Raw genomic sequence first — 19,342 nt, 5'->3', positions numbered from 1 at the left:
TGTCAATCATGGTATTTTTGAAAAACTATTTTAATTCCATTTGCATTATTATTATTTATTTTATTATAATTTCACAATCAGTTGAAGTACTAATGAGCAGGTTTCAAAATTAGATTACAGTGTGCTAAATAGGCAAGCTATACTGTAATACAGCTGTAATATAAAAATAATCTTTATCATTGGATTATGGTGGTGGGCAATTTTCAGGGTAAATTCGCAATTTTATGTGATGTTTTTATTTGAACACAAAATATTTTAGCCTTTCATTTTTGTGATAATATATCCACTGCTTCTTCTTTGGCCTAAATCCACTGTCAAGTCATTTTAAATTTGTAGTTGTTATGATTTGTGAAAGCCAAAGCAGCAAACCTGAGCAACAGCGACTCCGAACTTCATCTCCCAGGTGGCATTGCGAGCGGTCTGTTTCTAGGTGTCTAGCAACCGCTATCAGCCAGACAGCCGGCGGCAACGGGAGCGGTATTTCTCGGTGTGTCTTATCACGATTATTCGCTGTCGGGTTTTCATAATTAATAGTCGCTTGGCTGAAAATAGTGAAAAAACAACCCTGACCCCTGCACAGAGATATGAGCGGCAGCGGGCGGCCCAGGACCAGCTCGTTTGCTGAGCCGCCAGGTGTTCCAGGAGCCGCCGCTGCGTCCACCGGATCAGCCGCTGCCGTGGGGAGCAGCACAGGAAAGTCCGGGGTCCCGCAGGCCTCCGGCAGCAGCTCGTCGGGATGCTCGAACCTTAAGCTTGCCAGTAAGTTCTTAGCTGCCAGCTTGCCATCAGGGTCTTTCTGTAAGGTAGAATTTAGCATGTGCTTTTTACCTTGACTACACCTTTCAGTGTTATGTGTCATAATCTAGAGGAAAGGCGTTATTGCTCCCGTGCAGTAGCTAACCAACTTGCTAGCATGCTAACTAGCTAGCGTGCTAACGTTAGCCACTTGTTTTGTATGTTACTAGTTCCCCGTCCGGCCGATAGATGTAATCAGCCCTACTGATGTCAAACTAGCTCACTGGTTATCAATTCAAACCATAGTAACGTCAGTCAATTTGAATGTTACTAAATGAGGAACAATCTGATTTACTAATGTTTAGTTACAAGCCGAGGATCACTGTGGTCAACATGAATGAGCCACTGAAACGGGGTCTGTTGTTCTTTGTGGCCAAGCTGGACTCAAACACCTAAACTTGAGGGCTGTATTCAGTGTTCCTTTTATGGGTGTCGTTGAGAGTGCGGCATCAGCTATCCGTCTGACTCGCCTGGATAGGAGGTCAGGGCGGAAAGTTGTCTTTTCACAAGGTCACCTGTGGGGCAAAGGCTTAGCAGCAGGTGGCCGACGCCTGGAGGATGCAATTGATGGACATCCAAGACAGGAGCCGGGCAGTCTGTTGTGATGCCATGGAGTAGGTTTTCCCCGTCTGAGATGGAATTATAGTATGGCCCTTTAACACCACAGTGACAGGTGTAAGCAGACACTATATCTATGTATGTGTGCGTGAGTGAGTGTTAATCCAAACCTTATCATCCATTAGCAGGCAGTGGTGTGTGACTTTGATACAAGAGCCCAAATGGGAGGTCATCTCCAGGTCAAAGCAGTGAGACCCTCGTTACCCCTCTCTCCCTCAGCAGCAATGTAACGCTGCCTGAGGCCTTCAAGACCAAATGTTTCCTTAGACTATTAAAGGTTTTCTTTTTGGATGCTTGATGGATATGTTGTCAAGTGTGGGAGACGTGGAGGCTATTTCTAGAAGCAGGATTAGCCCAATTAGCCAGATATTTGAGAAAGATGTGATTTGGCATTTTGAATTACCGGTAAAAATTCAACTTGAACGCAGTGCTTTACGGATGTTGTGTTGCCATACCAACCAGTGATCTGTCATTATGAACAACACTGGAAGGTATTTCATAATGAAATGTGAAGGGTTTCCCAGCGCTCCCGTTTTTAGAAAATACTTCTCATGGTCTATGTTTAGCATTTTGCTCCAGAATGTGGCATCTTGACTTTTCTAGTCTTAAAGAGACCTTTTTCTGGATCAGACATTTGCTTTGCAATTCTACATATAATTTTTTTGTGTGAACCTAAATTTAAAAAAAAAAGAAAAAAAAAAGCAAAAGCACTTGAGTAGCTGGTGGTTAAAGTAATACTTTTGGTCACCCACCAGCTTACCTGCTGAAATAGTTGGTAGTAGTGGCTAGATCTAGTAAACATTTAGTAACTGACATGCATTTTAGGAGCTGGAGTAAAAGCCCAGATATGTCTTGTGAAAGAGAGGGAATGGAAAGGTGACACTGTACTGGAATGACACTTACAGATGCCCTGCAGTGTTTTTGTGTAGCCTAGACAAAAAAAGAAAAAAGCTTTCCGTGTTTCTCACCAGAACGCATTGTGTGTATTGTTGACGCCTAATGGATATGTTGAGTCCATTTCCTTCCTCATAAAACATTTGCAAAACATATTTTAAAAATATTTCCTTAGTCCTTTTTCTTGGTTGCCATTACACTATGAAATATTTGCCATTTGAGTGTCACCTCTTCAGTTGATGATGATGATGCAAGATTACATCAGGTGACACTTTTGGAGAGGATTAGTGAGCTCAGAAAATTGCGTCCAAAAGGTGTAGGGATTTGAGGATGAGGCTTACTGCTGTAAATTTTCCTGCATGCCTGTAAAATCACCATGACTGCTGTCACAGTGTCCAAGCAGTTGTTCCATTATTCACTGTCTGTGGAGCAGCTCCAGGATTTGTCTCCGGGATGACATCATTACCACAGTGTGTTTCTTCACTGTACAGCATAAGGAGAAAGGGTTTCAAACAGACAAATAAACGGGACTGGAAAACATTATAGAAAAATGTTTTACCCTTTTAATAGAATAGCAGCTTTGTTATGAATGATGTTTATGTCTTTGCGATATACTGCAGGGACAGTTATGAAGAAAATCATATGACAGTCGTGGGGATGGTGGTATCAGAAGGCTGTTTGTGTCCACAATCCTCATTCCCACAACTGCCGTATGTAAATTTTATGGTTATAAGCTTTCTGTTTACTGAAACAACCATGATCCACTGGGAAGTGGGCATTCTGTTGACTCTGTCTCTGTGGTAGACTGTCACATGATCACAATAACACAAAAACAATAGATACTTGATAGAAACCTCATTCTTATACCAGATGTTCTCCCTATAGAGTAGATGGCCTGGTTAGATTTTGGAAGATCTTGCTGCATTAAACTGCATATTAATAAGGTAAACTTAATTCTCTTGAAGCTACTTTGCTTCGAGAAGTGAAGTTCATGTTGGTACAGTAGATGTTTTATGTGAAGATAAGACATTAACATAGAAAATCTGCACGTCAGAGCGTACATCAAAATATTCATCCTCTTGTTTTAACATGTCCCTGTTTTTCCTTGTCTTTAAAAAAATACAGACTGATTTTTAAAATACTAAATATGAATGTGGATGACATTGGGCTATATATAGATATTATATCTATCGTGATATGAGACCTATTTCCTTAGATTTTGGATATCGTGATGTCGTGATATGGCATAAGCATTGTCTTTTCCTGCTTTTAAAGGCTGCATTACTGTAGACTGATGTAATTTTCTGAACTTTATTTGCCTTTACCCACTTAGTCATTATATCCACATTACTGGTGATTATTTATCAAAAATCTCATTGTGTAAATATTTTGTGAAATCACCAGCAGTCATCCCTACAATCTACAATATTGTCACAATATCGATATTGAGGTATTTGCTCAAAAACATTATGATATTTGAGTTTGTCCATATCACCCAGCCCTAGATGAGGATATGACAAAGAAAAATGGCATGTTTTTTGGGGATTATTTCCGTCTGCATACTTGAGTTTCCTTCTGCGAATGTCAGGTGAATGACAGGAAGCAGAGTGTGACACAATGCAGCGCTGATATGAAAATACTGTAGTCAGGCACAATGAAGTGATGATAAAACAGAAACACTGACAAAGCCTGAGTAAGGCCTCATCTCTATAATGATAGATTATTGACCTTGAACAAGCTTTAAGCCTGTTGAAGGTGTTTTTCATACTTAACAAAATAAATTGAAGCAGGAAAAGAGCCCTGATATCTCCAGACACACTGACTCAGACAGAAAGAAAAATGTAACAGGAGGAGGAACAGAGACTACAGTCGGCAAAACTTATCCTTCAACCAACTTTCCTACTTATAACCTGGAGCCTGTGTGAGTGTGTGTGTGTGCACATATTCATTCCTGTCCAGAGGATGAACCCGGCCATTGAGTTGGAGAACCCAGTGACCCGGTCACTCTGCAGGCCTCACAGTTTCAACTGTAACAGATATGGCCAGCGTGCCTATTGGATGACCCCACACTTTTGTGGCTGAGGTTACTGTGTGTGCTTGGATATGGACGTACGCGAACGCCGGGACATGCAGTTCTGGCTGGGAGAGGGCCATGTCAATAAGTGCATTGTCTTGTTTGGTAAACAAAGCATGAAGTATGTGGGCAGTCAGTTTGATAGTGATACAGCGTGATGACAACTAGATGGCAAGAGGGTGCTCCAGTTATTCTAGCACCACAGATCAGCATTGGAAAAATGTATTTTCCTTCCACAGGCCATAAAAGACCCAGAACTTGGTAGCTTCTTTAAGTGCTGTGTCAGTCCAAACCACAGAAACAAATCTGCAAATTGTAGTTTTTGATTTACAAAGTGGCTGGTTAAGTTGAAAAAAAAAAAACTTAAATGAACCGTAATTAATCAGCGTTTCATTCAGTGGCTTTTGTAAATTTCAGAACTGGCTACAGATGGACAAATATTCCACATTTTGGTTGATTTTTCATGCATTTAAAGTTTCAAGTGTTTCATTATATTTGTAGATTGTGAGACTAGTCGAACAGAATATGAAGAATTGAACATGAGCAGCGGCTGAAGTAACTAAAAACTCTGAAGTAACTTAAGACTCCAATGCTAATAAGGACATAGCGTGGCCGGGCAGACAGAGGATGTATGCTATATGATCCTTTAGGTCACTTCCTGTGATGGTTAAGTTACTTTTTAACAAAGCTTCCAGCTGAACTATTGAGTAAAATCCTTTTGATTTTTCATATTTATCAGTTGAATGAAACTGACTGCTGCTGGGGTGATTTGGAGTAGGTGTATACAGTGTTTTTATGATTATGTTTACAGGTTGTTATTAGCCTGTATTTACTGTCGAAGCACCTTTTGATGACTACAAGAACAGAGCAGCGTTGTATGGTTAATGCAGACACAAAAGATTTGATCCTGGTCACGACACTGTGCTATTTAGAAGAGAGGATGACAGCACACTAAGCTGCATAAGCTCCAATGATTTTATTTTACCACCGACTGTTTGACCACACTTAAGATGACCAGATATGAACCTAGAAATCCATTTTGAAGGCTATCAAACACCGAGGCACCACAAGGTGTTTTATACTCCTCAGAGATAGGATTTCCATGGCAGCAGTATGTTTCTCCTCTGTCTCTGAGGTGAACAGTAAGTAAAATGCTACAAAGGTACACGCTACATAGTATGCTATTAGGTATATGTGCTTACACATAATTGATTGGTCAACGCAGTGTGTCGCCACTAGATGATATAACAAATTAATCCTTGTGCGATAGACTGTTAAAACTTAAAACAGTTTATCAGGACAAAGAAAGCGGTTGGCCTAATTTTGAGTTCATTCCCAGTTTAATTAGTCGCAGTGTCTTGAATATGAACTCTGCCGTCCCTTTTATCCTTCCTCGGAGGCTGCGTAAAGTTGACATCCATTCACTAGGCCGTCATTAACCTAAATATTCAAATGGCCAGTGGAGAGACGGCCCAGATGTTGAGGTTGGCTGCAGCAAGTGTCCTGGGTTGAATGTCGGGGGTATTGTTTCGGCCACTTGGTGAAGCGGTTTTATATCCGTAGCTCTTGTAGAAAGGAGCCAGAGTGACTGCAGCCCATTTTAATTCTTCTAATAACTTCACACGTTCTGGCACAATAAGGCAATTAACAGATTACCTGCTATCACTCACGACTGAAGTGGTCTTCAAATCGAAATAGAGGGGATTAAATAATACATTTTTAATATCCGTATTCTTACTTGCGTGTGACGTGTTATCTCCTGACCTCATATTAACCTTGCTCCTGCTTATTTTCCCTAGGAGACAGCGGGAAGGTGACGACGGTTGTGGCCACGCCAGGTCAGGGACCGGACCGCCCACAGGAAGTCTCTTACACTGACATCAAGGTGAGTAAGGAAGTAAAACCAGTACCTAACAGTGTCTTTTATAAGAAGCTGTGTGTGTAGTACACCTTTATTACTCAGCTACAACTGTAACTAAGACTTTTATCACAGCACAGCACAAAATGACCGCAATATATCTGTCTGAATTTGATAAGGTTGTTGATCAATACCAGTGGTACCATAATTATTTTGTCAGCTGCTGAGATTTATGGCTTCATGGCTCGTTTTATAGCCTGCTTTCTCTTAGGTACCGAGTCCGTCTCCGTTTTGAAATTGTGACATAATTTTGTCAGTTACAGGCTAATGGCATTACATAAGATGAGATCGGTGTTGTGTCAAGGCAAGAGACGTCTCAGTGCTTTTGCAGATCCCTCTGTTTTTTATCTTATCACTTCAAAGATTACTTAATCCCTCTCTAATGGTGTGTAAACATACATTTATTACAGTCTTTATCTCAAAGTCAATAATCATTGGGTGCTGGTTTATCAAGAATATCGACATGCTTCCAATACCTGCTCTAGTTAAAGGTTATCAAGGTGTTGCAAAATATATAACCTCCACTGAAAGAAAATCAATCATCTATCAATAAGCATAATTACCATTTTGGTGGTAATTTCACAGCTGTTCTACAGGATGGCACATTAATGTCTAATGTTGGTAAATCCACATATGTGTGTGTTAATCACCTTGCTTGTGACTTTTCAGAAAGTCACAAGCAAGGTGATTAACACACACATCAAAAGCTTCGTCAGAATTAGGACTGAATCCTCCACACTTGACTAGGTGGCAAATTCACTTATTATATATTGTGAATCTGCTCATCTATTGGATTTTATATTTCATATCCTCAATAGAGTAATGGTTTAAAAAGTCTGGTGGTTCGCTATTCTGTGCCGCGTTTCCATCTTGGATCTTTCCAGCTGACTTTAGGAGCACACTGGTTCTTGACAACTTCTGCACTCAAAGTGAAGATTATTTTCCTTGTTGTGCGTTTGGGTAGGGCTGCAACTACTGATTATTTTCATTATTGATTAATCTGTCCATTGTTTTCTCGATTTGTCGGTTGGCTTATAAATGTCAGAAAATGGTGAAGAATGTCAATCACCGTTTCCCAAAACCCAAGATGCAACATAAAATGTCTTGTTTTGTCCCAACCAACAGTCCACAACCCAAAGATATTCAGTTTACTGTCATAGAGGACTAGAGGAACCAGAAAATATTCACATTTTAGAAGCTTGAACCAGAAACTTTTAGCATTTTTTTTTCTTAAAAAATGACTCAAAACGATTAATCAAATATCAAAATTGTTGGCGACTTATTTTCCATCGATCGATTAATTGACAAACGTTGCCGCTCTAGTCTGGAGACAGGTGTATCTAACAATCAGTTACTTTGTTCAATCACTGAAACAGGAGGGGATTCAGCATAACCTGCATTTCCTGTGCACTGGTGAACACGGCTCTTAAGAAAACATGGGAAGGTCCGACTCTTCCCCTAAAACCAATATAACAATTTACTGCTGACCTACTTTAAACAGACAGGTTGTACCAGTTTAGACACTGGAAATGAACAAACTGGAAAGTTGTGACAAAGGTTGTTTTTAAAATATGAACTGAATGTTCAGCTTCTGTTGCCGTACCCGGACTGACACTGATGAGCTTTAAATGTTCTATCAGCAGGCAGGAACTCCAGTTTTTGGGACGTTAATGAATGTCTGTATTTGCACCTCACCCGATGAACTGTCATTGATTTCTTCAGTCTAGTGTCTGACTGGTTCCTTGTCTTTGAAAACCTTACAGGTGATTGGCAATGGTTCGTTTGGTGTGGTGTACCAAGCTCGGCTCATTGACAGCCAAGAGATGGTGGCAATCAAAAAGGTTCTGCAGGACAAGAGGTTCAAGGTAGGGCTGTAATGTTGTCATTTCTCCACATATTCTCTTTTATTATCCTGTTTCTATTATCTGTTCTTGAGTCAGAAGTTAAGATATTTCCTGATAAAATGTGTTGGGTATATGTGAGGGTTTCCTGTTTTTCAAAGTTCTTTTCTTGCTCAGTTTGCTCATTGGGTTTCCAATCAACACTCATGTGTTACAGAATCGGGAACTACAGATCATGAGGAAGCTGGACCACTGCAACATTGTTAGACTACGTTACTTCTTCTACTCCAGTGGCGAGAAGGTACTTTTTGTCCTGCAGGAAAACAAATTGAGTGGCATGGTACAGCCAACGTCAAAGAGAGCTGAAGGAGGAATGCATATCAAATGACAAAGTAAAAATATTTTACAGGATAACACTGAAACTGAAATAACAGAAAACTACACAAACTTGTGCTAAGTCACCATACTCACACACACACGTATATCTCAGGAGATTACAACAATAACAAAAGGAAATTATGTATCACCGATACTCGGATGCAGCGTAAAAAGAAATGCCCCTACCCTGAAAAAGGGAAGCAGTCCATTTTTTGGACTGACAAATATAGAAACCCTTTTGAGTTTAATGTTGCATAAGTATATTACTGGAAAACGGTGTATGTTTCCTTTTTTTAAAATGATTTAAAGAGGACATAACATGCACATTTCCAGGTCTGTATTTATATTCTGGGGCTCTAGTGGAATATCTGTACATGATTTACAGTTAAAACTCCTTGTTTATCTTATACTGGCCCTTTATGCAGCCCCCCCAGTTCAGCCTCTGCCTGAAACAGACCGTTTTAGCTCCTGTCTCTTTAAGGCCTCCCTCCCGATGAGTCAACTCTGTTGTAATCGGTTAGCTCCTCACCAGCTCTGGAGGCTACGTAAATAGACAGTAGTAGAAGGATTTTACTTCTCTTTCTTGTTGCTTACTTGAAACATAAACTTCTCAAATACATCCGTACATGTTTTAGCTGAAATCTGATCTGAAATATGAGAGTGGACAACATGAACAACCTTAGCAACTAAGGCTACAGAACGGACAGCTGTTTGTGGTTGTGCACAAACAATCTGACGTCACGGGAAGTAGAGATAACTTTGCAAATGGAGCGTTCATTAGCAGGCTCATGTTTGACATCCAACATCATAACAGCATAAAACTGACAAAAAGAATGATACGTCCCCTTTAAGAGGTTTAACTTTTAAATCAAGAGTCAATCTACCCAATGCTTTGAAAATGGCTGCAACGTTGCCTGTTTCTACTATGAAAGTATGAGTACCTGTTACGATGTGCAGGACTTGCACACTTATGTTAAATCATACATTTTTATACATTATTATCTCTCTCTTTCTTTCCTCTTTTTCCAGAAAGATGAAGTGTACCTCAACCTGGTGCTGGACTTTGTCCCTGAGACGGTCTACAGGGTTGCCAGGCATTTTAACAAGGCCAAGAGCATCATTCCTATTATATATGTGAAGGTAATATTCTTCCAATCCACATCTGCTTTCACTGCATCCTTTATTTGTTCCAAATGTTCATACTTTTTAAAAAAATAATTTCTTAAAATGTCTAAATTGGAATATGTTGTTTCAGTATTAACGTTTTATGCATGTTTTTCGGCATGGGTTGTTCCTAAACATCTCACAAGAGGGCATCTTTACTCCACCAGTTTGAAACCCAGCCACAGTAATATATTGTATAGTTTTGTTTGTTGGCATTTCAACTATGTAGAGATCTGATCTTGTGTTTTTCTTATGTTGTGATCTCCTCAGGTGTACATGTACCAGTTGTTTCGTAGTCTGGCTTACATCCATTCCCAGGGCGTGTGTCACAGAGACATCAAGCCCCAAAACCTGCTCGTCGACCCAGAAACTGCCATCCTCAAGCTGTGTGACTTTGGCAGGTGAGCTGCATGAAGAGATGGGTTTCTTCAGAGATATTGAAATAGATGTAGCATGTTTCTTTGCTCCAAAAATCAGAACAGATCTAAGCTAATGTTTAAAAGTGTTCTTTTTACCTTTAGGCGTACATATTTCTCCTTTTTTATCTAATTAGCAGTGTAGTATTCAGGCTATGTGACAGTACAGATATATGTAAGGCTTTAGTATGTAATGACCATTTCACAAGCATTTCACTCTCAGTCCTGACCAGGTTTGTTTTGCATGGTGGACCCTTTCACACTGGTGGTTTAAGTATTTCTCTACTCTAGTGTGAGAACCATTTCCTCCAGAATAGTGAGCCCTTTCTATTACCAGACTACATTTGGACCCCCGCCATTCTTTGCTGCAGTCTCTTGTTATTGTTTAATGTGATTTCTTGTGTTTCCTTCAGCGCCAAGCAGCTGGTCCGTGGCGAACCCAACGTGTCGTATATCTGCTCGCGATATTATCGCGCCCCTGAGCTCATTTTTGGTGCCACAGACTATACAGCAAACATTGACATCTGGTCAGCAGGCTGCGTACTGGCTGAACTGCTGCTCGGACAACCTATATTCCCAGGTGACAGTGGGGTGGACCAACTGGTAGAGATTATCAAGGTGAGTGTGTGTGTGTGTGTGTTTATCAGGTATCGGTGTGTCACTGAAATGTTTTATGTGGAGATTATGAAAGTAGGAGAGGTTTGTTTTTCAAGATATTTATGTGCTCATTCATTATTTGGTCTTTTTTTCTTTCTTTCTTTCTTTTTTAAAGTCTTATTGTGTCTTTTTAATCATTATCAATCACATACTTATATGGCCGGTGTGTGTCTACAGAATACAGCTCATACTCCATTTATCTTTATTTTCAGGTGCTAGGCACCCCGACAAGGGAACAAATCCGAGAGATGAACCCAAACTACACAGAATTCAAGTTTCCTCAGATTAAAGCCCATCCATGGACCAAGGTAAATAAATACCAGACATTTGTGTTAAAGTGAAGGAATCAAGCAAGAAAGTCTGAAACACAAAAAAACCTGTTATGAGATACATTTCATGTAGTAAGGACAAAACAGTTTTTGATTATTTTTTTAGTCCTGAATTTTATGTCTTACCTTTATATTATAAAAAATAAGTTTGGGAATTTCTATATACATACCCACAGCAGTGATGTATATAAAGGTTATTTGTTTTAGAAATAAAACGGATCTATACAAAGCTATATGCATTACACTAGTTTAAAAAAGACAAAAAACCTGAGGACTTGTTTCAGCCCACACAGGCTGTTCAAACCCGCAAGCTGAAGTGTTTTAGTTTCCTCCTTCTGAAAGTCGATTAACCCCGACACCTAAAGAGTTCACAAACAACGTAAAACCAAGAGAAGTGGCTCTTGAACGTTTACTACAAAGCGGATAACTTTCTATTCCAAAGACTGTATGCAACTGCTTCTTTCAGATGCAGAACACTACTGTTAGTGGCTGTCACTGACAGTTACAGCTGTTTGCTTTCTTTTTTTAGGTTCAACACTTTGATGAAAGAAAATACATAATGTAAATGGAACATCAGAGTGTCACATAAACTGCCATTAGGAAAACCTGAGTTGTCTGATATTGGCTGAGCCTGGTGGTTTCTGGTTTTGGATATTTGGACTTAAAATAAAATTCTTCCTGTCCCTCAGGTGTTTAAACCTCGCACCCCTCCAGAAGCCATCGCTCTCTGCTCTCGGCTGCTGGAGTACACACCGGCCTCACGCCTCTCTCCACTAGAGGCTTGTTCACATGCCTTCTTCGATGAGCTGCGCCAGCCTAACACACGACTGCCCAGTGGCCGAGAACTGCCAATGCTCTTCAACTTCAGCACCACTGGTACACGCACGCACACAGACTTACAATTTACAGACCGAGGAATACTTATCCTCAAGGATCTAGTTAATTTTCAATATACATATTAAATAATATCCATTGTGTCTGTCCATACATGTGGTTTATACTGGATAGACTCACCATTTGTTGCTAATTACAATCAGGTGGTGGTCCTTGTTTTGTCTGGGGCAAACACTGTGACCTCTGAGGAGGTGCAATTAATGCATCGCACACTATCTTATTGTTGAATTACACTCTCGTCTGGTTATATGACTCATCATTACATCAAAACCCGTCTTTTTCTCTCTGCAGAGCTATCAATCCAGCCCCAGCTGAACTCAACCCTCATTCCTCCTCACGCTCGCTCTCATACAGCTGCTTCCGCCCACGGTGAGAAACTCTTATGTTACTCTCATTACATTTTATGCTTAATGATGATATCATGGTTTCGTGGTGGCTGAGAAATATATGAAGTGTGGTACAAAATGAATAAGATTACATAAAAAAATCCAGACATGCTAGCAGTGCTGTGAGACTGTATGTACCGTACTGTAGGAATGTCATTGGTTTTGTAAGTATTCTACAAATTGAAATGTGAACCTGATGATGGCGTTAGATGAAGTTCATCCTGCAGGGTGGAATGAATGTCTGAACCACATTTAATGGCAATCTGTCCAATAGCTGTTGAGACATTTCACTAAAAGCCACAAATATCAACCTCACAGTGGTGCTAGAGGAAAAGTTCACACTCAGTCTTAAGTCATTAGGATTCATCGTCTTGGAGCCATGAACGTCTGTACAAAATGTCACAGCAATCCATCCAGTAGATTTTGAGATATTTCACAGGATAAGTTTGACCTGTTTGTGGCACTTAAGAAGTCAGAGGATCACCAAAATCAGTAGGATTGATTGGTTATGACCCTGGATAAAAACTTAAAACACAATTTTTTAGATTTTGTAGCAAAATAATCTGTTCTGGCTTGTTGAATTTAAAAATAATAATAATAATAATGATTGGCAATACTTTGTGTCATAAAGGCTACTTTTGGTTTTGGTTCTAACAGACCTGCAGTATTATTCTGGGTTATTAATTAAGTTTGCCTTGAGTTTGCAATTATGATCAGATCCCTGTAAGTCCTTCCACAGATTACACAGCAATTTACAAAAGCTAAAATAATTCGACACGAAATACTGAGATAAAAAAAAAAAAGTTATTCCAAGACAAACTATTTTCGGCAGTTATATAACCAAAAAACATCTGTATATTCAGGCTGATTTGTTGAGTATTTTTGGTGAAATTAGAGCAGTTGGTGTTTTTCTGACAAACATATGAATTAAATCACCACAATGGAAAATGACTGAGTGAAATAAGTACTGAATGCGTCACGTCTGTCACAAACTAGACTGTTGTGGAACATTAATTCACAGCTGACTGTACCTTTTTTATCTCCTTTTTTTTTTTTAGATGGTACCGGCTCAGATTCCTCTCAACACAGTTCAGTACCAGGATCTCTTAACAGCATCTGAAGCCGTCTCTCGCCTGCCTGCCTGCCAGCCTCACCCTTATCTCAGACACACACACACACACACACACACACACAACCACACAAACACGCACTCACACACACTCTCTTTACCGCTTTCCTCCGTGCTGCTTGCGCTCCTCTTAGATTCTGTTTTTGTACAGTAAACGCATTGAACAAACCATTAGTTCCTTAGCTGCCAGGGTTGAAACTATGGCAGGAGATTGTTACACACAAACACAGAGTTGTCTCGCTGCTGCTAGGGTGGTATGTGAAGGTTCAATAGTGGGGGCTGGTCCTCTGTAATATAACCTTTTTTTTTTTTTTTTTTAAAAAATCAACATTTTTTTTCCCTCTTCCTCTATATTTGTGTTTATTTATTTGACTAACGGAAAGCATCATGTGATCACACAACATTTTGTCTCTAGAGGGTTTTTTTTTTCCCACTTTTATTATTATTGTTCAGTGTTTTTACGTACCTGTTAGTGTGTAAAAAGGGGTGAACTGCACACTGCCTGAGCAAGACCGGAACTGGCTCCAAAAAAAAAAAAAAGGGTCATCAGGGTAAAGGAAACTCATTATTCAACTCAGGAGATCGGATGCAGGGACTGATAAATCCATTAAGTCTTCAGCTACATTATTTTACCGACCCAGTCTGACGTTCAGGTTAAAATTCAACCTCCAGTCGTTGTGTAGTTACCCGCAAAGGTGGCTGGTGGATCTTGTTTTTGTGTGATTCACATTCTTATCGCTCAAACCACCTGTAGACCTGAATTTATACCAAGCATTAAAACCCCCGATCCAGATTCACAACATCCAGGATGTGCATGGATGTATAGATAGGACTGAAAACAATCAGCCAACAGCCAAATACCGACCCTACCAGCCTTGTGTTTAACCAGTAAAAGAAAAACAGCACCCCGACCCGTCCACAGAAAGAATCCAGTTTTCTTTTCGGATGCATTAACACTTGCACATAAATATGGGTCAAATCAACCGTAGATCTAAACTCCTTCTTAGCTTGTAGTAGTGATTTTTTTTTTATTTTTATTTACACATCCAGGGAAAGGCATCAGACACCCAGGAGAGGGGGAAAAACTCCTCCGCTCCACCACGAAACGTTTTGTAGAACTGTAAATGTCACTTGTGAAGAAATGTGCGAATGTGACGCTTAGCGAAAGCAAGTTTGAGATACCGATCTAGAAAATAAGCTTTTTAAATGTCAAACTAAGTACTGTAGAAGTGCTCCTAGATTACCGGACTTCAATCCCCGCTGCTTTGTGCTCAGAGCGCTTCCTGCTCTCTATCGTAGCCATCAGTTAGCTGTCCGGTTTATGATCACACGGCTCGAAAGAAAACATCATCACGGTAATATAAACCTGGAAACTGAAGCTTGTGTAATAATCTAGAGCTGGATAGCCGTTCTGTATCATAACATCGATAACCAAGAATTAACTTGCTGAAAGAAAATAACCAAATTGACGTCCCTTAACCGCCTCCTCCCCCTCCCAAAAGAAAACAAAAATGTTTCATTGACTCTGGCTGTACATGACGATCTTCACTGTTTTCACTTGTGTTATTGTGCCAGAAGGTGTCAGTGAGTCGAGTCCTGATCAAAACCGCAGTTTACTGTGAAGGAAACAGCTGTGTCTTAAAGGTGTATTCCACTAAAATTGGCTGTAATATATGTAATTTTTTTTAATGACACAAAAATTACAACATTTTTGTTTTTCATTTTGAGATTTTAAAACGGCTCATTGAGCTATTTAGGGTGATGCTGTCATGATGTGCCCGTTAAAGATGCAAACTCAAAACTATAAAATGAGAGTTACTGTCGGTACTTTTAAAGTCTGAAATACTTTTATGATAAATTATTTTTGAAACATGTTAAAACATGGTAAAAATAGTTCCAAGAACCCCCCTCCTCCCTTACATATTTTCCTACTCTGTTCTTTTACTGTGTATACAAACAGAATACACTACAATAGGAAAGTTTTTGGTCTGAAAATCTGTTTTCAATTCATTATAAATTCCCTGGAAAAAAAAAATTGGCGCATTAGAGGCATCTGGCTAAAAAGTCACTTTTGGTGGAATTCCCCTTTAGCACAAAGATCCGTCTTGTCCTGGTGTTAGTGTAGAAAATATGTACTCCTACTCTGTGTGGAAACAAAAGCAAAATGAATGTTGGTCCTCCTGTTGATTAAAAGCAGCAGAGCAACTAAATAATACTTGGATGAGGATTTCATCAGGGGGGGGGGGGGGGGGGGGGATCTGTTGTTTGTGCATACTTCATGTAAATGTATTTATTTCGTTTTCGGATGAGAGTTGGATGTCAGTTATTGGAAAAGTGGGTTTCAAACTGTATTTCATGTCAGAGAAAAAGAACGAAAAGTTTTACAAGAAGTCGTCTCGTGGAAACAAAAACTAGTCGAGGATAAATGAGACGTTTGCTTCGGGTTCATTAGTGCGGACGTGTACAGAAGCAAAGCGTGAGGAACATGGATGAAAGGCTAAATGTGAATAGTAGCTAAACATGAATATCAAAGCAGGTGATCACGTGTTTGTGTGCTCTTGTACTTCTATTTTTGTGAGGACCGATTTGCATCTCATGAGAAAAGAAAGAGGAGATTGAGGGTTAAGACTCGGTTTTTGGTGACAGGATTATAATCACTTTGGTGTCAGCAGCCCAGAGAATGTATGATCTAAATTAGCATCCTTGTAAATATAGAAGTACAAACGTGTGTGTGTGTGTGTGTGTCTGACCATATTCCAAACTGCAGTCTGAAAAGCCAGTGTTTTAGCATTAGAGCAGTCAACAATACAGATTTTAGTAAGCAGTGCAGACCACTTGAAAGTTTGTAGTATAGTATATTTGATACTATCGTACCATGCCTCCACCTGCTGTTTTTAAACTGCATCCATGTTGGTTTTGAACCTTTTTTTAATACTAGTGAAGGACTCCGATGAGCCCTGATGCTTTTTTAATTCCACCACACTTGGCACATTCACATTAATTATATATATATATATATATATGAGGAGAGCGGAGCGCGTTTGTCATTCTCTTTCCTCATCAAGGTTTAAAACCCGGCGACCTCCCGATCTAGTGGGTCACTGCCGGAAACATTCTTCTTGTTGTTTTTCCTTCCTGTAAAGAGTCCAACCGGCATGTTTGATTAACTCTGCAGGGTGCGTCAGGTCGATGCTGTTCACACTCAGAGCTGTCAGACTTTCTGTGGCTATGAAAAGGTGTGAGGAGTCAAACATAGCTGATTTTTCTCTTCTCCCCCCCTTCCTTTTTCCCAGAAGCCATTTTTTTCCTTCACTTTCCTATCTCCTCTTTATCGCACGTGTAAATATCACTGATTTTTATTTTCCTCTTTTTACTTTTTATTACAGAGTTGTTTATATCTTATTTCCCCTCATTCTGTCGACGAAGCCGTCTTAATTTGTGCATTTTTGTAAATACCTTTCTTTTTTCACAATCCAAAATGTGTAAATACTGCAAAAGAGAAAAGGAAAAAAAAAAAAAACAGCCTACTCCTCATGTTTGTTGATGATCTTTCTCTCTCTCTCTCTCTCTCTCTCTCTTTCTTTCTTGTAGTCCAGTGAAAATTGTAAAGTAGCTGTTAACTCGGCTCGCCTCCCTGTTCGGTCCTCTGCGGGACCGTCTGATTGTTGAATGAATATGTCGAAGGCTCTGTTCCAAAATGTTCTCCATCCGCTTCGGGAAACGATATAAACAAATATCATAAAGCACCTTATTTGAAGTGGATCGCTGTCCAACCTGCACCACCTCCAAGGAACTTTCATTGCTAATTTAATCATATAGTTTTCTTTTGGCCTCAGTGTCCTCCTACCCCTTTTTATTTGTACAATTCAAATCTGATTATAACCTCCTTCCTGCTTCCAAAGTAACCAGGGAGAGGACACACAATCACACTCTGAGCAACTCAAATGCTGAAAATATGCTCCAGTTATATTTTAAAATGTAAAATTTAAAGCTCAACTCTAAAAGACAAAAGCTGCAGCTGTAACACTCATCGCCTGCAGGGGGTGCAAGTGTCACAACTGCTGTAGTCACTACCTTTCCTTTACCTGTACATGGCGAGCTTTGACACGCCTACCGCATAGTAGATGGTTGTCATTTTGGAACAGAGCTCTTTGTTAGTGTGTTGTATCAGATTGCAATATATGATTACTGTGCAGTATTGAGAGAGAGAAAAAAAAAAAAAGACTTAGCTACAGGTCACTGGCATTTTCAGAGAACGTGCAATGTCTGAATGAGTGATCACAAAAGTGTTTAGTTGGACTAGAAGCCACGTTATGATGTCCAGCTAGTACTCAACATGGGCATTTTTGTATTATGTGCTGTTATGGCATTCAGAATTGCTGCTAAAGATCACAAGATAGCAGAAGTAGATGTTTGTGTTGTGACTGCAGACGGAGCCACCTATCAGCTGTGTGTGTGTGTGTGTTTGTGTGGCCAGGCATCACGCAGACATGTCGGTGCACACGACTGACTGTTTCATGTAAAGTGAATCTCAGAAATTGTACTTTTGTTTGTGCTTTTAAATTCTCTAGAAACATCTGTTGTGTCTCTGTTATTCCCGCCCTTATTTACACCTTCTTAGGGGGGGGTCACTGCATCTCTTTACATTGATAAATCACTTTTTTTTTTTTTTTGCTGTCTATTTAATTTTCCACTCCAGTGCTGTCAATTTCGTTTTTTTTCCTCCTGGTTGTCAGATGTATCGGAGGGAGAGAGAGAGAAGGAGAGAGAAAGAAAAACAAACCTGTCTGTCTCTGTTCTTTGTGTGTGTATGATATGGACTCATTTACTGTAATAAAGTGATGAAACTGTGTTTAAATTGTGAGCGTCGTTTTTCTTGACTCGATCATTTTAAAGGTCGGTACCCGTGGAGAGGTTATCATCTGGACTTTTGCACTAACATACAGTGTGGATGCCTTTTATACTGCAACAAGTGTAAACCATACTTCAGACTCTGATGGGAAATGTATCCTTCATCCAGATTGTTAGTTCGCTGCTGTGTGTGGTAAATGTACAAACAAACAAACAAACTTACCCTCACACAGAGTTTGATCATTTATGTGAACAGATTATATAATATAATGGTAATTTGACCAGATCTGTCTGCCTTGACAGATACTTTTACAGAGTTTGACTTAATGAATCATCTTTAAAATGGTCACGTCTTCTTGATTAAAGGCTGACCAACCAATTAAGTTGCATTATTTCAGTGCCCCACTTTCTTTTACTGAGTTGTGCCAGCTGTAGGAACAAATTAACATTTCACAAATCAATCAATATCTATATTATATATGTATTCTATATTGTATACATAATACACTATGCTGATTTTACTCGGAGTACATTATAGGGTCTTACACAAAGGTTTGACACCTCTGACTCAGATCAAAACTACTTTCTATTGAGGTAGCAGTCCCAATGACAAATGGTGATAGTTTTGGGGAATTTGTCAACAGAGCCAAAAAACAAATTGTACACTCAGATTGTAAGAAAGTAAGGACAAAATCACGTAACAAACTATTTCAAAAGTTGACAACCATTTAGTGGGTTGGTATCACTCTGGGAATTTCACTCCTTTGTCTTTCACATGTCTGTCAAGGTGTCAGACAGCAGGTCAGAGGAAGGTCTCTGAGGAAAGTCAAAGCTCTGAAGCTTCTAGACTGACATGGGAATTTAAATATGCAGTGGTGCACCGCCACAACTATCTTTGTGCATGTGGAACACTGTTTTGAGTCACCAGATTGGTGAAACTCATCAGCTGCTGAACAATTACTGGCATTTGGTCAGGGGTTAATTTCCCACATTTCCAC

The 19,342-nt window shown here is 39.7% G+C and overlaps 1 protein-coding gene across 1 annotated transcript; it reads left to right on the top strand.

Moving 5' to 3' along the window:
• The first annotated feature begins 85 nt into the window (after positions 1-85).
• Positions 86-18,345, top strand: LOC122970223 (glycogen synthase kinase-3 beta-like). Its single transcript, XM_044336310.1, has 11 exons — positions 86-759; positions 6,181-6,266; positions 8,063-8,164; positions 8,358-8,441; positions 9,548-9,658; positions 9,953-10,083; positions 10,512-10,716; positions 10,968-11,063; positions 11,774-11,960; positions 12,270-12,347; positions 13,423-18,345. The coding sequence occupies exons 1-11, from the start codon at positions 585-587 to the stop codon at positions 13,482-13,484; spliced, it is 1,317 nt and encodes a 438-aa protein (XP_044192245.1). The 5' UTR covers positions 86-584; the 3' UTR covers positions 13,485-18,345.
• Positions 18,346-19,342: the final 997 nt, after the last annotated feature.

This window comes from Thunnus albacares, chromosome 19 (assembly GCF_914725855.1).
Source record: "Thunnus albacares chromosome 19, fThuAlb1.1, whole genome shotgun sequence".
NCBI lineage: Eukaryota > Metazoa > Chordata > Actinopteri > Scombriformes > Scombridae > Thunnus > Thunnus albacares.
The sequence above is the reverse complement of the archived record's forward strand: the minus strand, read 5'-3'. Positions and strand labels throughout refer to the sequence as shown.